General features: G+C 35.4%; 1 protein-coding gene across 5 annotated transcripts in view; it reads left to right on the top strand.

Annotated features, from left to right (window-relative positions):
- VRK1 (VRK serine/threonine kinase 1) overlaps positions 1 to 12468 on the top strand; it is an 84474-nt gene that overhangs the window by 66597 nt on the left and 5409 nt on the right. For 4 of the 5 annotated variants that reach the window (XM_017528157.2, XM_017528160.2, XM_037738344.1 and 1 more), the window contains exon 12: positions 10915 to 11005. In XM_017528157.2, coding sequence (XP_017383646.1) covers positions 10915 to 11005 — 91 coding nt within the window. The remainder of the gene's footprint in view (positions 1 to 10914; positions 11006 to 12468) is intronic. The other variant, XM_017528158.2, reaches the window with a different exon arrangement.

Raw genomic sequence — 12468 nt, 5'->3', positions numbered from 1 at the left:
TTGTGCATGGTTTGAGTCAATATTTGTTTTCCTTCTTTTGGTTATCTAGTTGATCTAAACCATTTGTTGAAAAGACTGTCCTGTCCTTACAGCATTGCAGTGGGCTCTCAGGTAACCCATGTGTGTTTGAGTGTCTTTCCGGATACCCTATTCTGTACCATTGGCCTGCTTGTCTGTTTTTGTGCCAGTGCCACACTGTTTGAACTATTGGCTTCATAATGATATCTGCTAGCATACGTTCTCCAGGTTCCTGTTTCTTTAACATTGCCTTTGCTATGCTTGGCTCTTTGAATTTACATATAAATTTTAGAATTGGCTTATTGGTTTCCACGAAAAATACTTTTGGGATTTTGACCGAAATTGCATTTACTCTATGGAGCAATTTGGAAAGAATTGACATCTTCTCTTCCATAGATGTAGTAGGCCCCTATAATTATTTAGATGTTCTTCCATTTATCTCAGTTGTGTTTGTAGTTTTCTGTGTCTGTAGAGATGATACATAACATCTATGTCTGTTTTCTTCTAACTGCTTAATTCTTACTCTATTTTTTTTTGATTGCTTGTGATTATACAGTTTTTATGTCATTTGGTTGTCAGCTATATTTGCTCTGTTTTTTGCTATTTCTAATATATATAAGTTCTATAATGACTGTTGTTTTGTTTAGCTGTGCAGTTTCCTTGTTATCCTTTTGTCTTTTAAAAAATCGTTTCCTTTATTTTAAAAAAAAGTAAGTATTTTTTAACCTATTTTTTTAAAGCCTCTGATACCTTTTATAAAATTTTCTTCCTTGGGAAAGGAATGTTTTCTTTCAGAGGTGGAGTCTTCAGCTATCTTTTGCATGTTGTGAGCTTCTGTTTCAGTTTTTCTTGTCTCCTGGTATTCTTTGTTGGCATGCTTTTTCTGTCTTATTCGTATTGGATAAGGATAGCATTATGTGAATTTACTGGATTATTGGATTCCTGAATCTTTGACTTTCCTGCCTTTGAGAATGTTATTCTTCATAGTTTGGATTTTAGGGCTCAATATATTGTCAATTCGTTTTCTTTGCCTACAGGTACATATTTAGGGGTGGATCTGGTGAGCTGTAGGCCAAATTATCAGTCTTTTTCCAGTATTTGCTTCTGTTCACTGCCTACACCCAGAAGAAGTAAAAATGTGAGTTTATTAATTTGGGTTGTTCTTAGTTAATCCACAGTGAAAGAAAGACTACATTGGTGGTCTCTTCTCCATGGCTTTAGTTCTTTATGTGTTTCTTATTTATGTTCTCTTTTCTCACTGGTTCTGGCAATTCCCTGTTTGCTGTTGAAGATAATGATTTTGATTATTCTGCCCTCTTTCTCCAGGTGTCTTCCCAGCCAGGGAAGAAACAAAATTACAGGTCCTGCTTTTCAGGAGTCACTGTGGGCGTAGGGAGGGTTTCGTCTTTTTTTTTTTTTTTTTTAAAAAAAGAAAAAAAAAAAAAAAAAAAAAAGAATGAAGGAGAGGAAGAAAGAGGAAGAGAGAACGGAAGTGTTGCTTTATTGCCCGGGCTAGAATGCAGTCTAAAAATGGGTATTGAAAACCTCTTTTATGCTTAATAATGGAAACAGAAAAAAAAAATGAGGGAAGAAAATAGCAAATAAGCAGCCAACCAATATTTCATTTAAACCTGTGAGTAGGTGTGATGTGGTACTGATAAGAATGTATATTTTGTGTGGTTTCCTCTTTTCAAGGGGCATTTTAAGTCTTTTCTCCCCCAGGCTGCCTGACTTACATCTTCTCAATTGGGGGGCTACTGGTGAACAATTTCAGAATGGTGTTTGTTCACATTCTCGGAGTGTCTGACAAACTTCATGGTCATCACTTTTCAAAGGTTATGCTGCGAAGCTATGCTACTTCTGTTTGCTGCGGAAATGTTTCTTAATTGTTATTTTGGGTTCATTACTTCAGATTTTAGGTGGAGGGAAGTTGTAAAATCTTAACCTCCAAAATGTCTCTACTCATGTTTTTTTAACACATTTTAATTTGTTTATGTGTGTGAACATTTAATTAGAATTTATATCCTTTTCTTACAAGAGTAAACAGAGCTTGTTTTTACCTTTACCCTCTGAGCCCTCCACAAACCATCTCTCATACTACAATCATCTGGAATTTTTAGTCCTATTTTTTGGTGTCATTTATACACTATATATTATTATTTAGAGTTTATCATGAGTCTGACATATTTTGTGTTTTGTTTGTTTGTTATCCATGTCCTTTCTCTTGGCTTTATGTTTTAGAGTATATGCTCAATTCTTTTTTTAAAAGAAAGCTTCTGAATGGTAAACTTGTAAATTGTAGGAAGTCCAAAAATGTCTGTATTTTTTCCCTAGTTGAAAACTAATGTGGCTATGTAGTTTTTAATCGAAGACATTGCTTTGTTGCCTTCTAATATCTAATTTTCCTGATTTTTGTTGTTTATTAGATTTCTGTTTTTTTGCTCTTGCTTTGACGCTTCTTGCCTTTCTCTTTGTCCTGGCATTCTGCAGGTATGTGTGCACAAGTGTATGTGTTCTAGTTTGTTTTTACACTTCATTCATCTTTCTTGGTACTTGGTGGACCTTTTTCATCTAAAGGCCTAATGCCTGTCTTAAACGCTTGAAAAATTTATTTTCTGTGTATGTTAGCATTTCCTTTCCTTTCCTTCTCTGTTCTGTGCCTCCAGAACTCCTACCACATGAATCTGGGAACTCTGGAAGCTAGTTACTTTTCTCCATGTCTGCCAGCTCTTCAACCACATATTTTCCTGTCCTTAACACTGTTCTATATTGCTCACTTGTTTCATCTGTTTTGCTTTTTAGTCATATTTCAACGGTACTAGTTATTTTTTTTTTTAACATGCCAGTATATTCTTGTTTTGTTGGTAAGATGGCCTCTTAAATCCTTTGAGAATAGTAATTATGAGACTTTTCTATATTAACTGTTTTGGCATAGGAATTAATTGTTCCTTTTGAGTTTAATGTCTTTCTGTTTTGGTTTTGTGGTTCTGTGATATTGCTTAGATTTTTTTCCAATGTTTATTATCTAGTCCTTTTCTTGTTGTTTGACTAATTTTAATAGGGTATACCTCAGTCTAAACTGGAATGCCTGTTTTCCTGTTAGTTTAATAGAATTTTTATTACAGACGTCTACTTCTAGTGATTTCAAAAATGAGTGAAATTTGTGGCCAGATAGCTTGTTTTTTGGGTGTCAGGACTCCCTGCTTCTCTACTTTCTTTTTCTGGTCTGGGTCCTTTAACACACAGGTACCTCAGATCATTTTAATGGAGGTGCTTGTGTAGCTGTGGGTGGCATCCTTGGCTGCATATTGTAATAGATTCACCTAGGAGCTTATAAGTATCCCACTATCTGGGCTGCACCCCAGAATGAGTAAATCAAAAGCTATAAGGTTGGGACCCTTAAAGTTTTTAAAAAACTTCCTTGGTGCTTTCATTGTGCAGACATAGTTAAGAACCACTGCATATCAAAATTTGAGTATCTGAATTATAGATTCCATGTAGAATGCAGCCCTTTTGCAAATAGGCATAGCAGATATTGGGCATTTTAGACTTTACATTGTAGCATTCATCAGCCCCATGACCAACTTTGGCATGTGGGCAGTGATGCACAGATACTGTATTTTGACCTTTGTGTATATAAGTACCTTACTGTAAGGGATACATAAGGAAATTTGGTATTATATAAATGTCTTGAATGGTGCCCAGCAGAATTTCTTAAAGCAATGAAAGGACATGCTTGTAAGAAGTACTCAAAATTGAGATCTCTAAGGATACTGTTAGATTTATTTTTCTGATGTAGTGGCCAGTTCTTAGGAAATGTTAAACAGTTATGTGCATTTTTCTTTTTTTTTGAGGCAGGGTTTTGCTCTTGTTTCCCAGGCGGGAGTGCAATGGCATGATCTTGGCTCACCACAACCTCTGCCTCCCGGGTTCAAGGGATTCTCCTGCCTCAGCCTCGCAAGTAGCTGAGATTATAGGCGCACACCACTACCCCTGGCTAATTTTGTGTTTTTAGTAGAGAGACATGGTTTCTCCACGTTGGTCAGGCTGGTCTCAAACTCCTGACTGCAAGTGATCTGCCTGCCTTGGCCTCCCAAAGTGCTGGTATTACAGGCATGAGCCACCATGCCCCGCCTCTGTACATTTCTTTTTAATAATGGATGAGTTTTTTTTTTAAGTTTCCACCTTTCTAGTTTCTTGATGACAAGAAAATAACATGGAATTTGAACCTTCTAATAAACTAACATCTCACATCTTTAAAAGTTCAGTTTATCAAATAGAGTATTAGGCACATGTGAATGAAGACTGGGTTATATTTTACTTATTGAGTATGTATGTTAAAATAGATTATTTTGAAGAGTAAATGATTATGAATTGATAAAAGTTGATTTTGCAGTGCAAGACAAGATGTTAATTACTGTGAAATAAAGACTAAACTATAGCTCCACCTTGTTAAGACAGAATATAAAAAAATTTTTTAAATAAGTAAAATGTAGCTCTGTAACTTTCATAGAGAACATATAAGTCAAATTAATGAGTTCTTAGTTACCCTTTTTTAAAACCTTAAGCTACTAAAGGATAATAGGTCCTTGACATAAAGCAGAGGACTCCTGACCACCAGAGAATTCTTGGTCTGCTATTTTCTGCCTGTGTGTTTAGGAATCAGGTGTTTTGTGGACACAAGTTTATTGAGGGAAGATCAGGTAGTTTGTTTTTAATAGTAACTCTAATGTTGGCCAGTTTGTTTGGTAATAAACGTGTTCATGTGTTGCTTGAGATCAGTTAACACCCCACTAGTATATACATAGGTTTTTGTTTTCACTGATGTATTTATAAAGATTAGCCTCCTTAGTTTATAGTATTATATTAAATAACTTTCGAAATCTTACATTTTTAATTCTTGAGAATTCCTCAGAAGACTTGATTGTACTCAGTACAGGTAAAAGGATATTGACCTTTTAAACTTCAAGCTATCACTGAGCATTTCTGTAGTATTCGTTATTCTTTCGGGACTTTTATTTTTTATGTCTTTTGCAGCATGTCTGTGACATTTGTTCATAAGCAATGGGACTAAGAAGAGGCTAGGTGACTTGTTCAGGGCCATGCAATTATTATTATTATTATGCATTTATATAGCGTTTTTTCTTAGAGAATTTCAAGACATCCTAGTGATTTTAGGCATAAAAATGTTAAAAGCGTGACCAGCCACTCATTTGCCTTTTCCTATAAATTGTACTTGAAACATCTTAACTTTGCCAAAAGTTTTCAACCTTAATGGCACACATCATGGAACCCTCAGAGGAAAACATGAGTAAAGAGGTGTCACATTGACTTTAATCTAGAATAGAATACACTGACATATTAGTCTTCTAGATCTTAGTTCATTGAATCTCTGGAAACAGCTTTCATCTTGTTAAGTGACTATAGGTTTGATCATATTAAAGTTTCATGATCTCCTTGTAATATGAATGATGTTAGAATCGTGAAAAGCCATTGCTGCCAACAAGTTGGAAATTGAATTTACTGCTTTCAAAAGTGTCATTGGGAGATCATTCTAGGTTGTGCTTGCTATTATTGCATGACATTTTGATAAAAGTTCTTAAGCATGTAGTACTCCTATAGATCAGTAATCAAGGATTAGCTTGTTTCTCAGCTCATCTGCTCGTCAAATGAGTGTGTTTTCTAGGAGAATGGATGACAGTAGAGCTCAAAAGCAGCTTTCACTAGTTCCTTAGTAAGCCAAGCTCAGGGGACATACATGTGCTCTAAAATAAGTGAATAGACAAATTATGCTGACTTCGTGAAGCAGTACTTTTGCTGAAAAAGAAAAAAAATGTATTGCTTATGGAGTGATCAACGCTAATATCTAGCCAGATAGCTTTTTCCCCTGTTTATTTATTCTGAAAAAGTCTACCATTGTATCGGTATTTTTTGGCACATTTATATAAATTACCTGTAATTTTTGGTACGCAATTTTTGGGATAGTTACAGTTAATTCTTAATTTTTCATGGTATTCTAGGGTGGGATAGCTTGAACTAGTGAAGAACACAGATATTCCAAACTTTGTTTGCCATATATTTTTAATCATTTTCTTTTGCTAAACTCATTCCTTTGGACCTGTTAGTAATTAGCAAAATTGCTTGAGTTGTACTTCCTCTGTCTCCAGAGTAGATAACTAAAAATGTTGGCAAGAGAGAGATCTAAATTTAAACAAGTAGACAACAACAACAAAATCAAGGGTAGACTGTGAGGTAATGTGTGTGTTATATTTACATATGGATTGATACTTCACAGAATGAATTTCCATGGTAGTGGGATTACACTGGACACCTATGTAAGAATGCTCATTTATGGAACCCTAAAAGGATTTCTTACAGTTTTTACATCAAAATAAATAGTTGGCAGAAATTAAACGTGTATGTTTAATGTTTTTATAAAAGATAAAATTTCTCTTTTCCTTTAACTATTTTATAGTGTCTGTTTTTCATCTTGAACATGACAGTGCCAGGCACACAGTAGATGCTTAGTAAGTATATGGTGGTGATCTTCACCTCTAACCTCTGTTCAGATGGAGATCAGTGCTGTTGTGGAAGAAAATTGCATATTCATTATTTTTATTATAGTCTTCATCACTGAAACTCATTGAAAATAGTAAATTCTAGCAGATTTTTTTGTCGTTTTGAGACGGAGTCTCACTCTGTTACCCAGGCTGGAGTGCATTGGTACGATCTTGTCTCACTGCAACCTCTACCTCCTGGGTTCAAGCAGTTCTGCTGGGGTGACAGGTGCGTGCCACTACACCTGGCTAATTTTTGTATTTTTAGTAGAGACGGGGTTTTGCTATGTTGGCCAAGCTGGTCTCGAACCCCTCACCTCAAATGATCCGCCCACATAGGCCTCCCAAAATGCTGGGATTATAGGCCTGAGCTACTGTGCTGGGCCTCTAGGAGGATATTTTTAGATTATTCATCAAATTCCTCTGACTCTTTTTAAGTCATTTATTCATTTCCTAACTCTCCATCTTTTTATTTCTTCTTTTAATTACATTTGACCTTTTTCTGCATTTTCTTAAAACATACCTGTAATTAATGTCCACTTAAATATTAACAGTTTTTGGGAGACTTAGAGGAAGATATGAAATAATCTCTTTATTACAATAATAGTTGAATACTCTACAGGTGCACATTTGTATGTGTGCAAAACACTGTGCCAAGCTCGTTGAGGTTTAGAAAAATGAGGAAAACCATAGTCTTTGCCCTCAGGGAGCATACATAGTAAGAGAGAAATAGAGGAGGTTATGGAATTAGTTTACATGAAGTACACAAGTGTGTATACTATAATATAACTCTAGAAAAAATGCATTAAGAACACAGCAACTAGAAACTGCTGTTGCCTGCTGTAAGGTCACATAGGGAGACAGCATAGTTATGTGGAAAGGAAATTGCAGCAAGAATAAAGAGCTTTGAGTTCAAGTGTTTTTGTCACTACCAGCTGAGAAATACTGAGCACATTCTCTTTGGTTTTTTTTTTTCCATAGCTTCATTTTATTTTCTGTCTGTATAGTAGATTTTAACTAAATCTATCAGTTTCATAAATATTGTGGTATAATAACATATTTGCTTTACCTTCATAAAAGATGTGTCTTATCTTTTTTCTTTTACTTACTGCTGAGTAATATTCTATTTTCAACCACTGTTAGGGAATGTAATAATTTAATCAAATAAAGAAAATAAGATTAACTGATTAATACAGTCACATGGACTGATTAGTGCAGTATTTAAAGTTCTTTATTCTATGACATATGTGCTATGCGGAGCATTTAAAAACTTTAGGCCATATAGTCTAAATTTTTAAAGTAAACATGTAGACTTTTGTTGTAAGGGATGGGCAAAACCCAAGTAACACTGCCTGAGTACTCATCTCTTTTGGAGATAGCCATGAACCGGATTGGCTTTTCTTAGAAGCTGTTGAAAGCATCTAGAGGTGATCTTTTGATGCTTAACTTGGGAAGCAAAGACTTGGTCTTTGGTTTTTGCTTCTGAAGTTTTTTTTCTCTTTTCTATTAAAACAGCTTTAAGCTTATAGCAGGTCTCCAATCAGTGTTTAGACTATTAGTAAATTATCAGTTCAAATGCATCTAGCCTGTTTGTCTTCCTGTTTCTAAATTGGAAGTGAGAAGCTGCTAATTAACTAAACTTTAGGCTAGCATATCTGAACAACTCAAAAATATAATGTGTAATATATATGCTAGTGCCCTTTGAAATAAATCTAATTTTTAAAGATATTTTAGCTGTGCTGAATTAAAAGAATATTCTAAGTTCATTTTATAAGTTGCTCTAGTATATCATACAATGTTTTGGTTTCATATTAACACAAATAAAGGCACCTGTGAAACCTGATGCAGAATGTGACAAAATCAGAGATTAGCATCATCACTTTGTGAAGCCATTTTTTCTGTTCAAAAGGAACCAAAATATGCTCTATCTGAAGCCTAAGGATGTTGACAAATAAAATGAAGCATTTGGAAATTTTTAGAAGGAAGATGCTGACAGCAGATTGCTTAGAATTTTACTCACTGCCTTTTAAAATGAATAACAGATACTACCAAACTTGAAGCATTTTATTTTGTTTTTTTAATTGGTCTGTAGACCACTGGTCCCTTCCTATCCAGACTACATACATTGATGGAAAAGTTGGGCAGGAGTTACCTGGCTGAAGTGTGGATTATTGCAGTAGAGTGCTTTACCTAATGCATATTGCCTAAAGCACAGGTGTTTCTTTTGTTCGTTGAATACTGTCTGATTTTCCTTCCTATGTAATTTACCTGCATGAAGACTAAGAAAGCCCCCTTTTATTAAATAAGCTTAAAAACTAGATGAATACACTTAGGCTCTTGGGTAGAATGTATTGGATAGCTAGCTCCCTTTATAATGAGCATTTAAAAATCTGCCCTCCAAAAACTGGAAAATGCATTCTCTGCTGTATGGAAAGCAATATAGCACTGAAATATTCCTCCTTAATTTTGGTCTGAACGAACAAAAGTGTCTGTGTTTATTCCTGCCTAATGCATCACAAATCTGCTGACATGCTAACCTTGGAGTCTTGGCTGGCGTTAATCAGGCCTGTGCACTGGCAGGAAAGATGTACCTAATGCACTCCATCAGTGCAGTTTGCATATGGAAGTTCTCACAGGGGAGCTGCCCTGTGCCAGCTGAGGGTTACCTGCCCACTGCAGTTATTGTATGTAATTATCGAACCAATCTGTTCAGCCCAGCAGGGTTTAGATGGTAATCATGAAGCAACACTTCGGAAAAGAAAGATGTAAGGCATTCTCCCCTTTTCTCATCAGTTATGTGAAGTTATAGCCACTCTCACAGTTATTTTTGAGAGACAATACCTCCATATACAAATCTGCCAAGTGAATGCCTTTTAAAGTTTTTCAAGGTTTAGTCAAGTTGTTATTTTTGTATATGTGAAGCAATTTCTTTAGGAACGTGGTGGGTATCTCTGAGTTCCAATTTTCCACAGCCACCTTGAGAATGTTTTGAAACAGTGGGATTAATTGTAAAACATAGATAATAACAGTTCTGACCATTTGGAGGTTTTAAGATAATGTGGCTTGAATAGAGTTCAGCTTTCCCATGTAATTCTCTTTGGAACAGAACCCATGGTTGCCATTAGGAAAAGGAACAATGTGCTGTCAGCAGGTGTTATCCTCTTTTCTAGCTGTACACAAAATGGCCTGCCGCAAGGAACCTTCTCAGTTGAAGTTTAACTTATTGTTAATTGTTAGAAAATATAAATGAGGACATTCTGTTTCATTGTGAACCTGCGAAATTTGGGGCATATCAGATGGTTTTCTAAATGATACAGACTTATTTTAGGCAACCAAGAGAAGCTTTGGATTAAAATTTGGATTTTAATCTGTTTAAATTTGAAACTACACAAGATAAAGTTACATAAAAAATTCAAAGTTTTGCATTTGTTACTAATGTCCCTCTATAATTTTACCTATGTATAGAGATGCTGGAGAATTTAGAAACTTCACACAGGACTCGGTATGTTAAAAAATGTTGTATACTGGTAGAAAGTAATAAAATGAACTTGGAGGACCATTTGGGAAGAATGGATGGTGACAGAATATATAAGCACTGACTCCTAAATAACACTTCACTAGAAAAATAGGACAGGCCCAATAGAATATGGGAAATGCAGATGGTTTTTGAGATTTTAGGAGAGCTTTGTACTTTTAGGACTATTCATTTACTGTAATGTTGATGGCCCTCTTAAACATTTAATAAAAAGTATGCTAAAAGAGAAACATTTATTACAAGTTTTCCATTATTGATTCATAAATAGAATTTTACCACCAATGTTATGTGGTACAAACATTGATGCAATGTATGGAGCAAGACATATATTTTTTCCATTTATTAAATAGATTGTCCTTTCTCCACCTCACCCACTTTGTACAATGTGAAGAGTATCATTGGCCTGAGTGGTGATAGTGAGTTTGTAAAAAATTTTGTTTTAGAAGAGTTTCTGTATGACAGTCCTGATCTTTAAAACGTAGCTTTCAATAATGAAGTATATAAAGCATGAAAAGTTGGAGGTGGATATAACAAATATACCTACCATCTGGGTTAACTGTCTAGCTGAAAGTTCTCTAACTCCCCTTTTCTTTTGTCCCTCATCCATTCCTTTAGGTAACCACTATCTTGAAGCTAAGAATATTCTTCCTGTGTGTTTTGACACACCCACACACCTACCCACCCACCCACGTACCCACACACACACACCAATATGTGACAAGTTTGTCATTTACTTGACTGTCAGACCATATCTCTTTCTCTCTCTCTCTCTCTCTCTCTCTCTCTCAAATTTTTATATGTAAGAAGCGAAAGAAAGAAATTGAAGAAAGCAAGGAATCTGGTGTTGAAGATATGGAATGCTCAAATACACAGACAGAGGAGACCATACAGACCCGTAAGTTGAACAAGTTTGCCTAGCTGCTTCCATATGTAAACATACATTTCATTTCCTCTCACTAGATGAGGTGTCAACTATTTGGGTCATGACCTTTTGATTTTATAATAAAATACCATAAGATCTTTAAGTGGTATGTATCGTGGTGTCTTTTGTACACACATTAGATTATTTACTCTCCACAATAATTATAAAGTTGAGACCGGGAAGTTTCCTTCATTTTGCAGATTTGGATGGCAGAGCTGCCAAGCATGGTGACATGTGCCTGTAGTCTCAGCTACTCAGGAGGCTGAGGCAGGAGGATCACTTGAGCCAGGAGTTTGAGTCCAGTCTGGGCAACACAGAAACCCCATCTCTAAAATATAAATAGATAAATGACTGAGCTGTTGTGAAAGGGTTAGTGTTAGAGACCAGAACTCTTAACTCTCAGGCTAATATCTTTCCACTTCCTCAAATTGATCCCACTCTGGTTATGATAGTGAGTGTCAGGGGTCAGACAATGGGCTTATTTGCAGCTGAGCTGCCTGATTGTTCCTTATAAAGTTTGTCAACTTCTTTTTTTCTGAGCAAGTTAAGAGGAAAGGAATTATAGCTTTGTGGATGATCACTTTTCAAAGTTCTTAAAGCAAAAAAACAAGGTATGAAGTCATTTCTGAGATGGCTTATAAACTGGCACTGAAGGTACTTCAGTAATGGAGTAGTTCCAGAAATGACATTAGTAAAGGCAACATCTGCAAAGAACAGAACTAAGTTGAACTTTGGTCTGATATGTTTAATAAACTGCCAGCCAATGTGTTCCAGGATTCACATGATACAATGATGTACTTGACTCAATAAGGAGAGTTATTCAGTGTGGCCCACAGTGCATTTTTTTTTTTTTTTTTTTTGTGGAGTCTTGCTCTGTCGCCTAGGCTAGAGTGCAGTGACACGATCTTGGCTCACTGCAACCTCTGCCTCCAGAGTTCAAGCAGTTGGAAATAAAGACAGATATACTTCTTCCTTTCCATTATGAATGCTTTTTGCTTTCTTTCCTTTTTTTTTTTTTTTTTTTTTTTTTTTTTTAAGATTTCTCCTGTCTGCCTTTTTTTGAATTATTATTTTGTTCATCCTGAAATATTTCTTGGTTTCTAACAGAAAAGACTTATTTTTGATTTTTAAAAAACCCTTTTTTTTTTTAAAGCATAGGTACCATATTGAGTAAGACCACCAATTTATTTTCCCTTCCTTTTGCTAGTGGCATCAGTGCATGTTTGTGGAAAGCAAAGTGTTCAACTTTCAAAGAGAATTATTTTTGGCCAGATTTTATTAATGCATTCTTCATTACATATGATTAGAATGTCCTTTGGTTTAATCTGCTTTAACCAAATAAAACTTGAGGTATTTGAAGAGGGAATATATAACTTCACACTGAAGGCAAAAGGTTTTGAAGTAGTCCCTCTCTTTTTTCTGCTGCCATTTTCCAT

The sequence above is a fragment of the Cebus imitator genome, unplaced genomic scaffold, assembly GCF_001604975.1.
Source record: "Cebus imitator isolate Cc_AM_T3 unplaced genomic scaffold, Cebus_imitator-1.0 Scaffold52, whole genome shotgun sequence".
NCBI lineage: Eukaryota > Metazoa > Chordata > Mammalia > Primates > Cebidae > Cebus > Cebus imitator.
Note: the sequence above shows the minus strand (reverse complement) of the source record. Positions and strands in the feature narration are given on the sequence as shown.